General features: G+C 44.0%; 1 protein-coding gene across 2 annotated transcripts in view; it reads right to left on the bottom strand.

The window, feature by feature from the left end:
• The window catches only part of BTBD1 (BTB domain containing 1), a 171763-nt gene that overhangs the window by 114585 nt on the left and 40438 nt on the right, over window positions 1-16740 (bottom strand). Inside the window, exons 3-5 of one of the 2 annotated variants that reach the window (XM_085644275.1) lie at window positions 6568-6673; window positions 3664-3861; window positions 300-429 (exon numbers count right to left, since the gene is read on the bottom strand). In XM_085644275.1, the coding sequence (XP_085500401.1) occupies window positions 300-429; window positions 3664-3861; window positions 6568-6673 (434 nt within the window). Of the gene's footprint in view, window positions 1-299; window positions 493-3663; window positions 3862-6567; window positions 6674-16740 lie in introns of both variants that reach the window. The other variant, XM_085644274.1, reaches the window with a different exon arrangement.

The following is a 16740-nucleotide window of genomic DNA, read 5'->3' on the forward strand; positions in this document are numbered from 1 at the left end:
AGATAATGTTGTGGATGGTTAGGGAGTAGAAGGGTGTTGTGGTTTCATTATCAATCCATAGGATTTCAACTTATTTAGGTATTTCCATAGGTTGACATATGAGTAACTCATTTGATGCTATTTATACCAACATAATATGAAGTACTGGTAAATTTGAATGGGCAAATGGCTAGAGGACTATGTGTGGATATAATGCACAAGTAAACTAATACTTGCAAACTGAAGCACAGAATAACAAACGTATGTTCAATTTGCGGTCTCTTTTCTGACTGAGGTTATGCAGCACAGTATCCAAGTACCTGATTCGGTCACTCGTTCCACTGTAACCCCAGCGGCTCTCCACTTGTTGGAATCTGTTAATGCTGCATTCTTTTCCTCTCAGGCAGCACCGAGGCCGGTCAATGTATTCAACACGAGGTTTAGGATTTACTGTAAAATGTAGAAAGAGATTTACCACTTCCCGATCTGATAAAATTCCAGACTGAGCAGGACCTGCCACGACAGAGAGAAAGGCAAGTTTCTGTGAAAGTGATGTGCGTGCAGAGAATTTACGGAGCAATGATTAAAAAAACCATTAAAAACATGTAAGCAAAATTTGCTTTCCTGTAACTTTATACCCCCCAAACAAAACCATTGCAAAATGATACAAAAACATATTCCTGTTTTGTAGGGTCCAAATTTATCACATCAATTTTACTCCGAGAATTCAGAATCACCAGCTATGAATGTACATAACATGTAATATACATACAATGATTTCTATTTAGTGTAAGTATAATGAATATCTAGTTCACTAAATCAAGGGTAAGATATTGGGGCCAAAATAAATGTGCCACATTATACAGAAGTGCAATTGTACTAAAATCAAGGATAAATTAAAGAAGCACTGCTAGTCAAATAACTTCTAAAATTAACAATGGCACTAGGCAACTCTATCAGAACTGCCACTGAACCAATCAATAAGTGACAAGTGTGACTTGAAAATGTACTATAAAACATTACTTCCTGGAGGATCTCGAAACCCTTTTAAATTTCTCCTCAAAGTATGCTCTGTCGATATTTAAATTTGCAATTGTCATTGGAGTCGTAAAATTATATAAGTAGTGAAATGGCAGTTGGCTGATCTGTTGATGATATTGGATAAAGTAAAAAAATAACACAACTGGGCGTGCATGGGTATGATAAAAGGAGACAGGTGCCATGACTTCAATCCATAGTCTATCTACTGGCAACATGGGGGACCTGAAAAATATATTTAATATGGTCCGGATAAAGAGGGCTGATGTCTGTTTTTACTTCAGGTGACATCTACAGTGAAGCAGTTTAAACCAGCAAATGGAGTTTCTAGGTGTGTAATGTAGCTTGCAAAATTAGTCAACATTTTCCCATTGGTCATAAATGAACTTCTGTATTTGATGCAAACGATGATTGTTGACAAGTTGCTGCACTTTAAGAAAAACAATAAAACACAAAAAGTGCTGCAATACCATTCAGAATAGAGAATGCTTTTTTGGGAGGGAGGTATAAAGTTAGTATAATTTAAACTGTATGGAGAAAGAGGACAGAACACAGGATTTGATCTTGATTAGGTCTTCATGTGTCCTATTGTATATGAGATGTGAGCAACCAGAAGCATACTAGATTGAGTTATGAGAAATATGCGAATATGATCAATATTAAAAAAGGGTCCTCTAAATACATTTAGTTTTGTGTTTTTGTAGCACACCAAACAAAATGTCTAATAACCATTTGCCGAGATACAGATAAATATCCAATATGGCCAATGTGTGGCAGGGTTCTAGGGTCCAATCCTTTTGACAAGGAGAATAGTGGCAAGGGTTTATGTGGCACAGCACAGGAGGACATATTGCACCTACTTTGCACTTGTAAAGAACTGAATGCTCAATAAAAACAACTTTTAAAACCATTTTTTAACCAAAAAAGTATTCGTACAAGGAGACAAGCTGTGCTGGCCTGCTTTGCACTAGGGGACCCGCAGCTGAACTGCAGCCTGGAGAAATATTTGAGACAGGTGGGGAAGACAACACTATAATTACGGGACAGTCATTCAGCAAATGAACTACTCATTACAAACTGCAATGGAAATGAATGTGCAACTGTTTTAACCAAACACCTTTTAATAGTTATCTATAACATACCTCACAATGAAATTTCTTTTAATTGATAAACTTTGTAGTAATGGTTTTAAGCAACTACGCTAATAAAAATAAACTTGAAACAAGGATTGTATTAAAGTACAGTATCCAGTGTCTCCTAAAAGGCATTTGATTGGTTGAGCTATCAGTGATGATTCATGTACATTCCAAAGCAAAGTAAAATCCAGCTCTATCCCGTGGCCCCCCCCCTCCTTCTCAGGCCTTCTTTTATTGACCGCCCTCGGGTGGTCGGGTGTGGACTCCCCCGGCTGTGGTTCGACGCCCATTTCAAGTCGTTTCGCCTTGCTTTTTGTTTTTCTTTATTTTTGTTGTTATTTATATTAAAAGTGTGTATCCTGACTTCCCTTATGTGCAGTCTGATCTACTGTGACATAGCGGAGCCCCTGTGGGCCAGTCATTGTTTTTTGATCTGCTTGACCACGTTAACTACTAGCGGCCGGCCCTGGCGGTTGTAGGCCCGTGCTTGTAACCTTTTCTCTGCACAATAAAACTTTTTTCAAAAAAAAAAAAATCCAGCTCTATGTTGTTTCCCTATTGGACAACTTCTAAAAATGTACTAGACCTCCAGGGTCTAGCTGACGTTTAACAAGGGAATCATTTTTGTTGATAGTGTGGCTTCAGGTATCTTCCTGATCAAGTCTAATTAAGATGTATGTCACAGTGACTAATTAATTATTTCGTCAAGTGTTTCTGTTGCCAACCGCTTTTCCCCATTAAGAAAAATTAACTTTTTTCCAAAGCAGTATCAGATACAGATGTTCTCAGACACTGTTGATAGTGTGTCAACAGTGCTGAAAGATTATGGGCATGCATTTCTTGCATTGTTTTTATTTAGATATATATTTTAAATAAAAAATTAGAGATTTATTTCAATTTGACTACTGAAAACGGCATATAAAATACACTGCATTCAGGTGTATCAAGAAAATGCCTTGGGGTCCTACCTAAGAAATGGTGCGCATATGCAGACTAAAAATTACAAAGCGTGCCATGGCACTGTGCAGTATATTCTTTACATGGTTAAATGGAACAGGCTAAATTTGACTTCTTGACTAGTTTGCGACATGACTGGAATCACTCCAGGGAGTTCAGTGACACCCTTATGCATCATCTTCGAGATATGGACAAAATCCAATGCCCTACACTATATTTTAGGCTTTGGACATATAGCAGAGGCCCGGAACTGCTTGATGGTCCTGGTCAAAAGAAGACCGCTTAAGAATGTCAGCCAACTTATAATCAGTCAAGGAACACGCTGTAGGAGACCTGAATTTAGCAGAATTTTCCCATTGCTGGGGACATAGGTTTTCATGTTTTGCTTTCCTGGAGTTATTTTCTGTAGTTTCTGTTAAAGTATTCACAACCATGTGCATTCCCTTCTAGAGCTTAGAACAAATTATATCAACAACACTAATATGAATTCAATGGTTATATTTTGCATGTTTTATGTACACAATAGGAGAGTGAAATTTGTTTATCCACATACCAGCTGCAAACTCCTCAATGGTCATTAGAGGAAAACGGATTAAGGAAACAGCTTTCCCAAGCACCTTCTGTTTGTTGTCAACAGTTACAACGAGTTGCTGTCTTTGGCACTCTGCTTCAGCCCATCGAACAACAGCTCCAAAGAGACGGCTCTCTCGAATGCTAAGCGTATCTCTTTCCAGAACTGCACAGAGTGTGTCTAAACGATACCAGAGAAATAGAGATTACCAAAAGAGTCCTGTTTTTTGCAACACATATACAATACAACATATAATTCTATATTTAGTACTTCTAAAAATGGATCAGCTATTTGTGTTTTTGACTGAACTGCTTCAGTTCAGCACACATTGTAACATACTACCTTTTTCATGATTAGAATATTTTTAAAGATTTGGGACAGTTTTAAAATTCTAATCTACTTCTACAAATTTTCACAACATGTACAGCACAGAGGGAACTTATTTTCAATGGGAAAATGTTTCACAAACTCCTTTAAATTAAATTAAAAATTAAATGAAAAATGTTTTAAATTGATACAAACCACTTGAGTCAATGGGAGAAACAATATATAGATGTCCAGCATCTTGGAGGGTAAAATAGGTCTTGTTTGTTACTTTAATAAACCCATACATACTCACATGGGGCCTGGTAAATAAAACAGTGTTCCTATGTTATCATTACATGCATAATGCTAGGGTTTAAACCATTAATAAATGCTTTGTTCAATATCCTTTATAAAAATCCTAGATTTCTTTTGTCAATAGCAGACAAGTAAACAGTATGAAATAAAATATATTGCTCCTTCATGGAGATCTGATGTGTTTTTGATTTCACAGTAAAAGAACTTGGTACCTTAGACAGTGTGAACATTTAGAATACTTGCTTAAGTCTACTTTGTGGCAAAGAAGACTTGGTGCACTCTCCGGTATGTTAGGTGGTACAAATCACCCTTTTCATAGTTATTATGCAGGCTATTGCTCCATTTGACACAGTACACTTTAGCACTGGCAATTCTATAAACATATGAAATAACATTTATGAAATTGCATAAGAAATGTCAGCACTTTAAACCATGTATGTTAAATGGAAAAGAAATACAATACGACATTATAATCTTACTATGCTACGATAATGAAGATAATAAATCAGCATTGGTGCAGATTTCCTCTTAAAACACAATATGAGTGCTTGAAGAACATTTCGAAGATGAATTTAATTAAACATTCAGGTAAGAGTAGTTTCATGGTATAACCAAAAGCAACCTTAGTTAAATGTGAACATCTGTTGCATATTGTAACATCCGTTGGAGTAAAGTGATTGTTTTGTAGTGTAGTTTTCTTTAAACTTAAGTCTCTGAAAATTAAAAACAGTATTGAAAGAAAAAAAAGCCACAGGAAAAAACAAAGAATTGTGTTTCTCTTGAACTTCAACTGTTCATTCATACTATCACCAAAAGTGGAATGCATGATATTTATTTTAACCTGTGAAACTAAGTATCAGTGAGAGAGTAGGACTATTTGCTTCAGGACATAGAGAGCAGGGGCTAACTTGGCCAATATGATAGAGTGGCAAGGTGGATGGCAGAGCTTCGTACCAAGAAGCAGAGGGTAAAAGGTGGAGCGATGGGATCTGGACATGCATTAAAGTGAGAACCATATGCGAAACAGACATTAATGGTCTGCAAGATAGTCTCTAGCCACCTGCTAAATAGGATTTAAGGGGACTTCCAGGCGAAAGTAACATTGACTTAGCATGTCAGTGATGTGTTACTGATGGCGCATTGGGATTGTTACATACTTTTATTTTACCTTAGGAAAGGCACAAATATGTATGTTTTGTTACAGTCCTTAGATTCACATAAGACTGATAAATCTTGGTGTCTGAAACAGATCCACTGCTTCTTACAAAACATTTAGAAAGAAAGTCTAAACCAAGCATGTACAAGAACCTCCATGGATTAGCTTCTCGTAATAAACACAGAGGGGGGAAAATGCATAGGGACCCAATTCGCACTTTCAATATAATACATGGTAAGAGAAGCATGTTTAACCTGTTCAAATCAGAGCTTGAAACATTCAGCACCTAGCACATCCATTCTGTGCCCCTTTTTCTGCCAGGAAAAAACCTCAGTCAATCATTTCCATAGATGTATGTGTAAGGAGGTGGGATAATCCATTAACTTTGAAAAGCACAAGCTTGTAAAGCGCTTTAATTTACAGTTTCCAAACTTAAAACAAAAAAAGATTTACATATTTATTGTTTTATTTAGCGTGAATAAGACCTCATGAATCCCAGTTCCACCTTGTTACAATTACATACGTTACATACACTAGCAGGTTTCAAAAACTGAAAACAGAGAAAGTATAGTTTCCAAGTGCAATTTAAAACCACAACAAGTTCCATCTTGATTTCATACCAGGGAAGTTATGCAAGTGTGGAAATGCCACTCAAGTTTCACGGAGCTGCTGTCCAAACCCACATCTACTGTGAACACAGAAATATAAATTCTTTCTCCAATCTCATTGCAGATTTCTATAGTACAAAGTGTTACAGTAGGGTTGTCAAACATTTGTCCAGGAGGGTCATTCCTATGCCAAATAGCTAGGTTAAAAACATTCCAAGTTATGGCCATTCAGAACCACTGAAAATTAATTTAGCTATATTAGATATCCAGAAAATGTGGCAATGTGGCAATGCTACGCCCTTGAGGTCAATATTGGGCACCCTTTACATTGTTGATTTAAAGTCATCTTTTCCCAACTCCTGTTCCATTGAAGACATACGTTTGTATATTTTGCATTAAATGAAGTCCAACATATTCAATAGCTCAAATGGAATACAGCTATCGTACACCAGCAGACAACTTACAAAGCGGTAAACCTTAAAACTAAAGTGAGAAGCATACCTATATCAATATCAGTAAAACCTTCTGCACTGATTGCATCCAAAGTGCTTTTGTCTATTGTCTCTAGACAAAGAGAAGCCAGTTGAGGTTCATCAAAGAGTCGAGCCTAAGGAAAAAGGAGAAACTTATTTGTGAATAACCATCCTGTTGACAAGTTTGCAGGTTTAAGTGTACAGTAAAATCTATATAAAACACTATAAAAGCATAATAAGTTGGAATAATACATTTTTGACTGCTGCCGTGTCTATGTATTCCTGTGCTGAAAATGTTCCCCAATGTTTGCACAGATTGTGAAGGAGGAAAAAAATGGGGGCGTGTCTCTTCACATTTGTCCTTGAAGTACGAGTTACTTACCTTCGGTAACGATGTATCTGGTAGAGACGATTCTAGCCGTAGATTCCTTCATGTAGAATTATCCCCAGGCGTGAGACTGGATCCGGAAACTTTTTGCCACAGCATCCCTGTGCGCCAGGGGCGGGGCGACATCACGCGACTCCACCCAGGCGTCGTCCGCGTACGTGACGTCAGCGAGGTTACATTAGACCCGCCCCTGTGCGCCCCCGTCAGTTTTCTTCGGAGAAACGGAACCACGAGATACAAAACTGTGGGAGCATGGAAACAGTGTGCGAAAAGCAGAAAAATTGGAAACAAACAGTGACTAACACCACCAGGGTAGTGCCAACACCGCAGAACCCAAGGGCAGGGAAAGAAGAACAAGCAGAAACCTGCACAGCAACCCTGCCCGCACATAGACAACCTCCCATCCCTGTGCCCCAGAGGCAAGAACAGGCGTAAAAGTCATGGCACACGTAGGAAGCCCACCCCCTCATCCTGAGCAAGGAATGGGACCAGACCCAAGACAGACAGGGACAACAAACCTCCAAGCCACCCCAACCTAGAGGGCAACCACTCACAAGAAACAAGGGCAAGACAAGACCAGATGACCCTTAATCAGAGGATAGCAATGGAAGGAAGGGAGGGGAGGGAGGACAGGAATAGAAAGCAATACCCTCCAACCTGGAGTAGCCAGAGCAGCAGGGCAACGGAGCACTGGAACCCCATCCTCCAAAAGGACCAAGGAGGAACGAACCGCCCCAGACGGAGCAACCCGTCAAGAACAAGGAAGGCACTCACAGGAGACACAGCCCCCCACTGGGAGGGGAGTACCGAAGACCAACCCAAGGGTCCTCACAGAATAGGGGAGGAGGGGCGGGCCATGAAGGAATTTGCGGCTAGAATCGTCTCTACCAGATACATCGTTACCAAAGGTAAGTAACTAGTACATCTGATAGAGACAACTAGCCGCAGATTCCTTCACGTAGAATAGATACCCTAGCAATACCCCCTGGGAAGGAGAGTCTGCGAAAGGACCCCACCAGCCAATGCAGAACCGAGGGCCCACAGGGGACCAGATCTTTGGACCAGGTAGAACCTCGCCCCTGCCAGGCCAAGGGAACCCCCACAAGCAGGACCCCACCGACCCCAAGGGGATGTAGGAGGGAAAGAAGGCTGAAGAGGCTCGTACACTCACAGCAGAGGAACCAAGGGCAAGGACTGAGAGGCCGAAGCACCCCACTGCCCCACAAGGCAACATAGCTTCCGCCCATGCCAAGACAGGAAATGCGGAAGAAAAAGAAGAAGCCTAGAGGACCCAAGAAAACTAGGGAAAAAAAGGTGAACCCACTCCAGATGGAGAGCAGCCTGCCAGCCAGAACAGCTCCGGCAGTCAAAGCCAGAATCAAGTAGAACAGTCCGAGGCCCCAGGAAGGCCGAGTAGGCGAGACACAGGATAATCCCAGACCTCAGGACAGGAACAGGGAAAGGAGGAGATGCCCGGGCCACCACTACAAGTAGCCACGCACACGACCTCAGGAAGCAAAAGCAACCTACCTAAATGCCATGGAGAACAGGCACCAGAAGGCGACCAGAACCCTCTAGCAGAGCGCAAGCCATAGGACAGCTACCACTATCCCACATAGGGTATGTTAAGTCCCAAGATATGGGAACCCGCTTTGGAAGAACTTCCGCAGCAGAGGAAAAAACAAAAGAGCCACGGGGGGAAAAAAACACCCCCGCTGAAGGCTTGACAAGCAGCCCAAGCAAAGCAGAAGGCCCAATCTCAGGGCCAAGTCTGCGCAACAACTCCTGCAGAACCACACACAATCAACACAAGGGCCGTTCAGCAGCCAAGAATGCCAAAGTCCCAAGGAAGGACGTAAACGGCTAGAAAACACACTGCACAGTCAGAACAGAACTTTGGATGGCAGTGTCGGCCGGGGCATGGAACAACAGGCTGCCATCAAACGGAAGGTCGATGAGTCGCTCCCGAATATTCTCAGGGAATACTCCGTCCCAAAGTCAAGCATGGCGATGGAGAGCGACAGAGAAAGCCAAGGCCCGGCCCAGCACCTCTGAGATGTCAACAGCGGAGCAGAGAATAAACGCTGCAAGCTCCCGGTCATCCAACGCATGATGCCACAAGTCCACAAGGCCAGACTCCTGGGACACTGCACATCCCAGAGACTCTGCCGAGTCCCACAAACAGGAGGAGACACTAGCCAGCACACACAAGGTGTTATGGGCCCGCAGGGCCGCGCTGGTCGAGGCGAACATGTTGCGTCCCCAAGAGTCCAGCCAGCGGGCCTCTCGGGACGACGGAGTCAACAGCGGCGGCAGGGAGGGAAAAGCAGTCCGCGAAAGGGGGCTGGCGGCTGAGGGGTGAAGGGAAAGACACGCCGGGTCACACGGCGCCGGGAGGTGCCGGTGCAGAAGATGCTGAAGCACCGGGCCCCCTGAGGCAGGACGCTTCCAAGGCCCCGGCAGAAAGGAGTGAACCTTCAAAGGGAAGCAAGATTTCCCTCCCACCAGAGTCCTGGTGTAGGACCTCCAATAGATGGTCCGCCAGAAAGTGAGCAACCGGATCACCCATGTGCAGGATGCCCACAGCCGTGGAAACCGCGTGAGCGAAGGCCGCACCTGCCTCCGTAGGGCCCCACGGTGGAGAAATCAGCTCCTCCGTGAGCGACGGCTGCAAACTAAGGTGGCCGTCCCCGAGGCCAAGCGGGGCGGGCAAGGGCCAGACCTGGAAGTCAGAAGGAGCCGAAGAATGAGGGACCTGCCGCTCTTCCGACGAACACCTCTGCCCCAGGAAGGGCAGAGAGCCGCCCTTCGACACCGGTGAAAAGACACCACATGGGACCAGTCTCCGGGGAGGACGACATCAATATGCATGCCCCCGGAGAAGGAGCGTCTGAAGATGAATCCGCGGTACGACCCTTGCACGGAGCCGTAGAATCCACTGCCTGAGGTAGGACGTCGGCACTAGCCGATGTCACCAGACAAGGGACCTCCAAGTCACCCCGCACCGGGGAGCGGAGTAGAGCTGGAGCCGCACCGGCTCCGGGGCGGCGCTGGAGTGACGCCGACCCCCGCCGAGGCAGCCACCTGCGCGGGGTATCGAGACGGGCCTGGGGAGTGGCACAAAGCCCTCCGACAGCCGCGGCCCACAATGAGGGGACGATCGCTCGGCAACCCATGCGGCGGTGACAGGGACGATTCAACCTCCGACTAGGCAGCCACCTGTGTGGAGGGACGAGAGGGGCCCAGAGAGGGACGAGGGGTCTCCCCTCGGCCTCGACTCGGAGCGGGACGAGGAAGGTCCACCGACCTCCGAGGCTCCGCACGGTCCCGTTGCTGCTGGTGCCATAGCGGCTTCATCTCGGCCTTAGACAGGACTACCCTGTCAAAGGACCAAGAGGGGCACGGGGAAGCGACCCCAGCCCCGGCGATCTCCCGCGACACCACAGGCACCCCCGCGGGAGTTTGCGGTGAGGCAGAGACGCCGTGGCCTACAGGAGGTGTCCCAGAGGAGCCGCACCCCAACAGTACCACATCCTTCAAGCCTGGATCTGAACCAGTTGGCGCCGGGGCCAGAGCGACAGGCGGTGTCACAGAGGGCCCTGCGCAGAGCGAGGGATCCGCCGACGCCCCAGGAGGGGAAGGAGGAGGAGACGCAAGCGAGGCCTGCAAAGCTGCCGCGTATGTCTCCATTTGGACTCTCGACGCCCCAACACCGGTAAACGGTGGATAGGACGACACGCGGGGTGCATCACCCGCGGAGAGTCCACGCACCCAGGAGGCCGGAAACCAGCCCCCGGGGACAAACTGCAACACTTACCCACCGGGAAGCGACGCTCACGTGACATCGGAGAAAGGCGAGGACGACCACCACGGCAGAGTCTGAAGCCGTCCGTCAAAGCAGACCGAGGGGGGGGGGGGGATGTCGACCTGGAGAGACGTTTCATCCGGTGCTCCCACTACGACTTCGGCTTCAAATGTTGGCACTGCGTACAGTCTGTGGTGCCGTGATCCTCCCCCAAACACCATATACAAATGAGATGAGGGTCCGTCGCCGACATAGGATGCCCACAAGACGTGCAAGTCTTAAAGCCCCAAGGCATTCGCACAACGTTCCACTAAAAAAATGGAAGAAAAAGGGGCCTAACAGGCCCGTACAAGGATCGGATCCGCGTTGCACGCGGAAAAGGAAAAAACTGACGTGGGTCTTATGTGACCTCGCTGACGTCACGTACGCAGACGACGCCTGGGCAGAGTCACGTGATGTCGCCCCGCCCCCGGCACGCAGGGATGCTGTGGCAAAATGTTTCCGGATCCAGTTTCACGCCTGGGGATATTTCTACGTGAAGGAATCTGCGGCTAGTAGTCTATCAGTTATATACATTTAGCCATCAAGGCACTATTTTTTTTCTAAAATTAGAAAGGTTGTCTTTTTATAATAAAATTCTATTCTATACAAAATTAAGCATTGTTCTCTTTTTTTTTTTTTTTTTACTGCTGTCAACCACATATTATACTCATTTGCTATTTTCAGTAAACTTTTCCCTGCTTGAAGAAAAGGGAAAAAACTGTCATACAAACGACCCCAAAATCAATATGTAATATAAAAATACATAAGGATTACTGTGTAACATTGTCCTCTAGTGAGGATTTCGGGTTTCGGGGAACATTTACAAACCACCCTGCCTGCAACCTTAAGGTTTATGATGTCACCAGAACCCCTTAATGGCAATTTTAGATCATATACACAGTTATCCATATTATATGTATATACACTCACATACACCCAGGTATGTCAAGCAGGGCAGTTAAGGGATTCTCTGATGTCCATATAGTTCCTCTTAAATCATTCTTCACATAATATGGTCGAAAAGATAAGCCATTCGCCTATGAAAATGGTTCTCTGGTTTTGTTATTTTACAGAGCTTCAACAAGCTACAGATTTCTCCATCTGGCTAAAATAAGTACTGTGGAAGACTATAAAGATAAAATCTTATATCACCCACAAATCATCAAAACAAGGTTGAAATGTGCTGCAAATGGCATTACCGTGGATGAAGTAGTTTTAACTTCTCCGTTAGCAGATTGAATCTATTAAAAGTGACCCACTACGGGCAAGTAACTTTTCTTCAGCACCACTGAATCATTCATTTGATATCGAATTACAACAACCACCACTAGGCCATCAGAGCATATGAAGATGAAACAGTAGTCAGCCCTACCTGAATCAGTTTCACTTGTTGCCAAGCTTCAGCTTCAAATCTGCCTCACTTAAATGTGGTTTACGAATGTGTGTAGTCATATTCCAACAGCAGCCTTACAAATCACCCAGAACATTATTCAAGAACACTACATAGGTAGTCTTCTCTCTGTGGCATTGAGAGGAATTAGGTGTACAGCACATGGGATTCAGAGGGCCGCCATTTACCAATGCTCAATAGAAACCCTTTCTAAACCCATAAGACCTGGCAAATGTATTTTGAACTCTATTCGCACAAGCTGAAGTAGCAACCTGTGCATTCATATACGAGTCACGCGGTGTGTCAGTCCAAATCAACCAGTTAAAGTGCCTTAGCGAGTTTCTACCCGATGCCGAGGATTTCTGTTCCGTCTCATTGTGCAGGGTACAACACAGACACACTTGATTTCCAACGATCACCCATTATCACAAGTCTGTTGCAGCAATACCTGCAGGTGGTGAATAATTCCATTAGGATGCTAGAAAGGTAGCTGTGGGTTTCCAAATCCATCAACGGATTTTGAAACAGTAGACCATGATTCAATCACACTGATTTGATATAAATGTATTGAAATTAGGAATGAGGAGTGGGAGGACCTATTATCATCTTGGAATAGATTTACTACTTTCTCTCTGAGGATGCTCACTTTGTTCAGGAGGGAGGGTGGTGGTCCAGGTTGCCCACTCTGGCCATGCTGGATACATCTTATCTTTTCACCAACCTCATTAAATGGTAATATGGAACCACTTGGGATGTGGTGTGAAACGCGGGAGTCTCCAATTACTAGAATGTAGAATACAGTTCGCTCTAATTTAGGCAATCTTTGCTGGCAAATATTCACAGCCCTCAGGGTTGTTTTAAGTCAACAAACATCTGATGCCCAGGCCCTAGGCCACTGAGAGGTTTTTCCTTTTCTCAAGTGCTTTTTTTTTTTTTTCACACAATCCTGGACCCGTAGGCTCTCAATCAAAGTGTGTACGTAGGACCCAGTGTAGTGAGAGCTCTGCAGAACAGATATTTTAAAAAACAGCGGGAAGCATATTCATCTGGTTCATCTGAATATCCAACAAGGAAAACTGGCATGAGTGCCAACAATCCTAGTGTATTTAAGTAATAAGTCTATAAATTAACAGGGCCACAACATTGCTTCTAGTTGAAGTCCTAAACACTATCTGAAGCCAGATAATTAAAAAACCAATCATGCCCGGATTCAAACCGTGGGCCTAGCAATTTTAAGAGAAGACCTTGCTCCTGAAAAGCAGACAAAATGGTAATATGGAACCACTTGGGATGTGGTGTGAAACGCGGGAGTCTCCAATTACTAGAATATAGAATACAGTTCGCTCTAATTTAGGCAATCTTTGCTGGCAAATATTCACAGCCCTCAGGGTTGTTTTAAGTCAACAAACATCTGATGCCCAGGCCCTAGGCCACTGAGAGGTTTTTCCTTTTCTCAAGTGCTTTTTTTTTTTTTTTCACACAATCCTGGACCCGTAGGCTCTCAATCAAAGTGTGTACGTAGGACCCAGTGTAGTGAGAGCTCTGCAGAACAGATATTTAAAAAAACAGCGGGAAGCATATTCATCTGGTTCATCTGAATATCCAACAAGGAAAACTGGCATGAGTGCCAACAATCCTAGTGTATTTAAGTAATAAGTCTATAAATTAACAGGGCCACAAAATTGCTTCTAGTTGAAGTCCTAAACACTATCTGAAGCCAGATAATTAAAAAACCAATCATGCCCGGATTCAAACCGTGGGCCTAGCAATTTTAAGAGAAGACCTTGCTCCTGAAAAGCAGACATCTTATTTGACCATGAAGGAGGAAGCCTGATAATAAAAGCTTCCTTCAATATTGATAACTTAGTATTAACGCTGAGCATCAATAACTGGAAAATATGTATGTATGTATGTATGGCATATTTGTATAGCGCATGCTGTCACCCGAAGGGTATCCTGGCGCTTTAGACAATTATACCAACACCACAGCAGTCAGGTGAAATTAAACAGACCTAGGGAAGAGAAACGTTTTTAATTCTTTCTTAAAAGAGGGAAACTCCCCAGAGCTTCTCAACAATAAAGGGAGAGAATTCCAATGTTTGGCCGCCACGAAACCAAAGGCTCGGCCGCCCATACGAGCCCTCAATACCTTTGGGACTACCACAAGATGTGCTGACAGTGATCTAAGGGAGCGAGTGGGCATATACCACTGGAACAGCTCCTGCAATGGAGCAGGTCCTTGCCCATGAAGTCCCTTAAACACCAAACAAAGCGCCTTAAAGATGACTCGCTGTGAAACTGGTAGCCAGTGAAGATCGGCTAGCGCCGTAGATGAAGAGTCAGATCGACGACGGGACAGGGCTAGCTTGGCTGCCATATTCTGCACGCGCTGTAGCTTGGCCAGCAATTTATTTGGAGCTCCCAGAAGTAGTGCGTTGCAGTAGTCTAACCTACTCAAGATGGTACCGCGAACCACTTCTGGGCGAGCGTGGGCCGGCAGCAGCGGAAGAATCTTCCACAGCATGCGTAGCAGCATCATGCAGGTGGACACGGTTTTATTTACAAAAAGATCCAGTTGAAGATCAGGCCCAAACACAACGCCCAGGTTCCTGGCAGATACTGCTGCAGAAGGAACTTCCTGGAAGGAGGCAGGCCAAAAATCAGGAGGCAGTGGCCGAGGGATGTGGTCCAGTGAGCAGTGTAGAACCTCTGTTTTAGAGCTGTTAAACTGCAGAGAATTCTGCCTCAACCAGTCCGCAGTTGACGCCATACATTGATGGAAAGTCTCCAGCGACACCGCGTCTTTGCCCTCGATGGAAAAGATGAGGGCAAATACAGGAAAGAACTTGGACTACGGACCATAAAATATCTTGGAAAAGTTATCTGGATTTTAAAATGTAGTTCTGGAGATGCTAAAGTTAGCAATTGGGTAATATTACCATATGCAGACGTAATTTAAGGGGAATAAGACCCTGTCTATACACCAAATGGATATCCTTTACCAATGAAAGGGGTAAATAATCACTAATAATTAAGTTCCAATAATCTGTCATGACCCTGAATTTAGGAATCACTTAACAGCCAAGTTCGACGACTTTCAAACTCACTAATTTAAAAGATAAGCTAAGTTAAGAACTCTGTCCCAACCATCAGAAAATATATTTGTTCCAAGTAAAGACTTGTCAGGTCTGAACATTTTCTGTAGCAAATTAATCCCCAATTGTCCACTCTCAGATCTAGATGTGAAGCTTTGGCAGTATAACACTCAGCTCCTACTTTGGGAAAACAAATCTACCACTTCTTAATTTGACTTCAATTCACGATCATTCTGCAGTTATTTTTGGAAAGCATCTATTCTAACATTCTAAATATTCAGCAAGTGGTTGTGTAATACACTCAATATGTGATGGCTTAAGTCCTTCAGCGAACTGCTGAAATGGGACCGTTATTGTGTTTGAATGTAAAACAAAGTTATCAAACTGCCCATTTTGACCTGAACATTCTTCCCTGCTACCAAAATGGAAAACAGAGTCCTATTGTTAATGTTCTTTATTCAAGCAGAAACTCTCCCTCAGAGAAAATCAAGAACCTTCTATAATGAAACGCCCAACCTCTAAGAGAGGAATCCATTATCAGCAATAGTTGATGCATTTCAAACTGCATTTCAAATGTAGACTAAATTGTTCCAGAGAACTGGTTTGGCATTATTGGTTGTCCAACTTTCTGCTGGTCTCCTCCTAAATCAGCAATCCAATATCAGAGAACACTTAAAGATGCATTTTATGACTTACAACCAAACATTTATTCATTTGGAACATGCAATCCTACAATACATTACATCACAAGGGTGAGACCTACCATTGGAGAGGGTGCTGAAGCGAATTAGTTTCTCTCCCATTCATGGTGGGAGCTCGAGTATTTTGTGCAAAAGTGATTTGAGAGGCTTCAGGGAGGGCAGCACAGGTGGCATAAATATTTAAGTTCCCCATAAATGAAAGGGAAGTGTGTTAGCTAGTGAAACAGATATAGGGCGATGGCTTTATTAGTACAGTAAAACATCGGAGTACAGCTTTATCAGGTAGGAGGCTTTCATTCCATCTCTGACAGTGAAAATGGGCAGAGATTTTGTTGAGTCAAGGGGAGGATGGTCCAAGAGGAACTCCTTTGTCTCCACTGTGTAAGGTCTCTTAAGAAGTCGTTGCTCAATCGGTCTGACCTTGGTCACAGCCCTAAAGGCAAGCTCAGGAGAAGGGTACTCAGAAGAACACAGGTACCCAGCAAGACAGGATAAGCTCTGCAGTCCAACTGTGCACATTTGAGGCATTTAGGAAGACCTTTATATTTAAGCAAAGAGCCTCTATTCTGGCAATGAAAAGATGATCAATAGTGGTAAGAGCGAAACCTGTAATGGAGCTTACATATCACCATTGAAACCCAAGGAACGAGAGGAGTGTATGGAGGATAAAAAGAATTGGAATTAGACTATGAAAGAGAGACAGTTACAGGAGGCCTCAGCATCAAAGTAGGAAGAACGGCCATGAATCAGATTCTCACAAACGCAGTTTAATTAGGAAGA

The sequence above is a fragment of the Triturus cristatus genome, chromosome 3_1, assembly GCF_964204655.1.
Source record: "Triturus cristatus chromosome 3_1, aTriCri1.1, whole genome shotgun sequence".
NCBI lineage: Eukaryota > Metazoa > Chordata > Amphibia > Caudata > Salamandridae > Triturus > Triturus cristatus.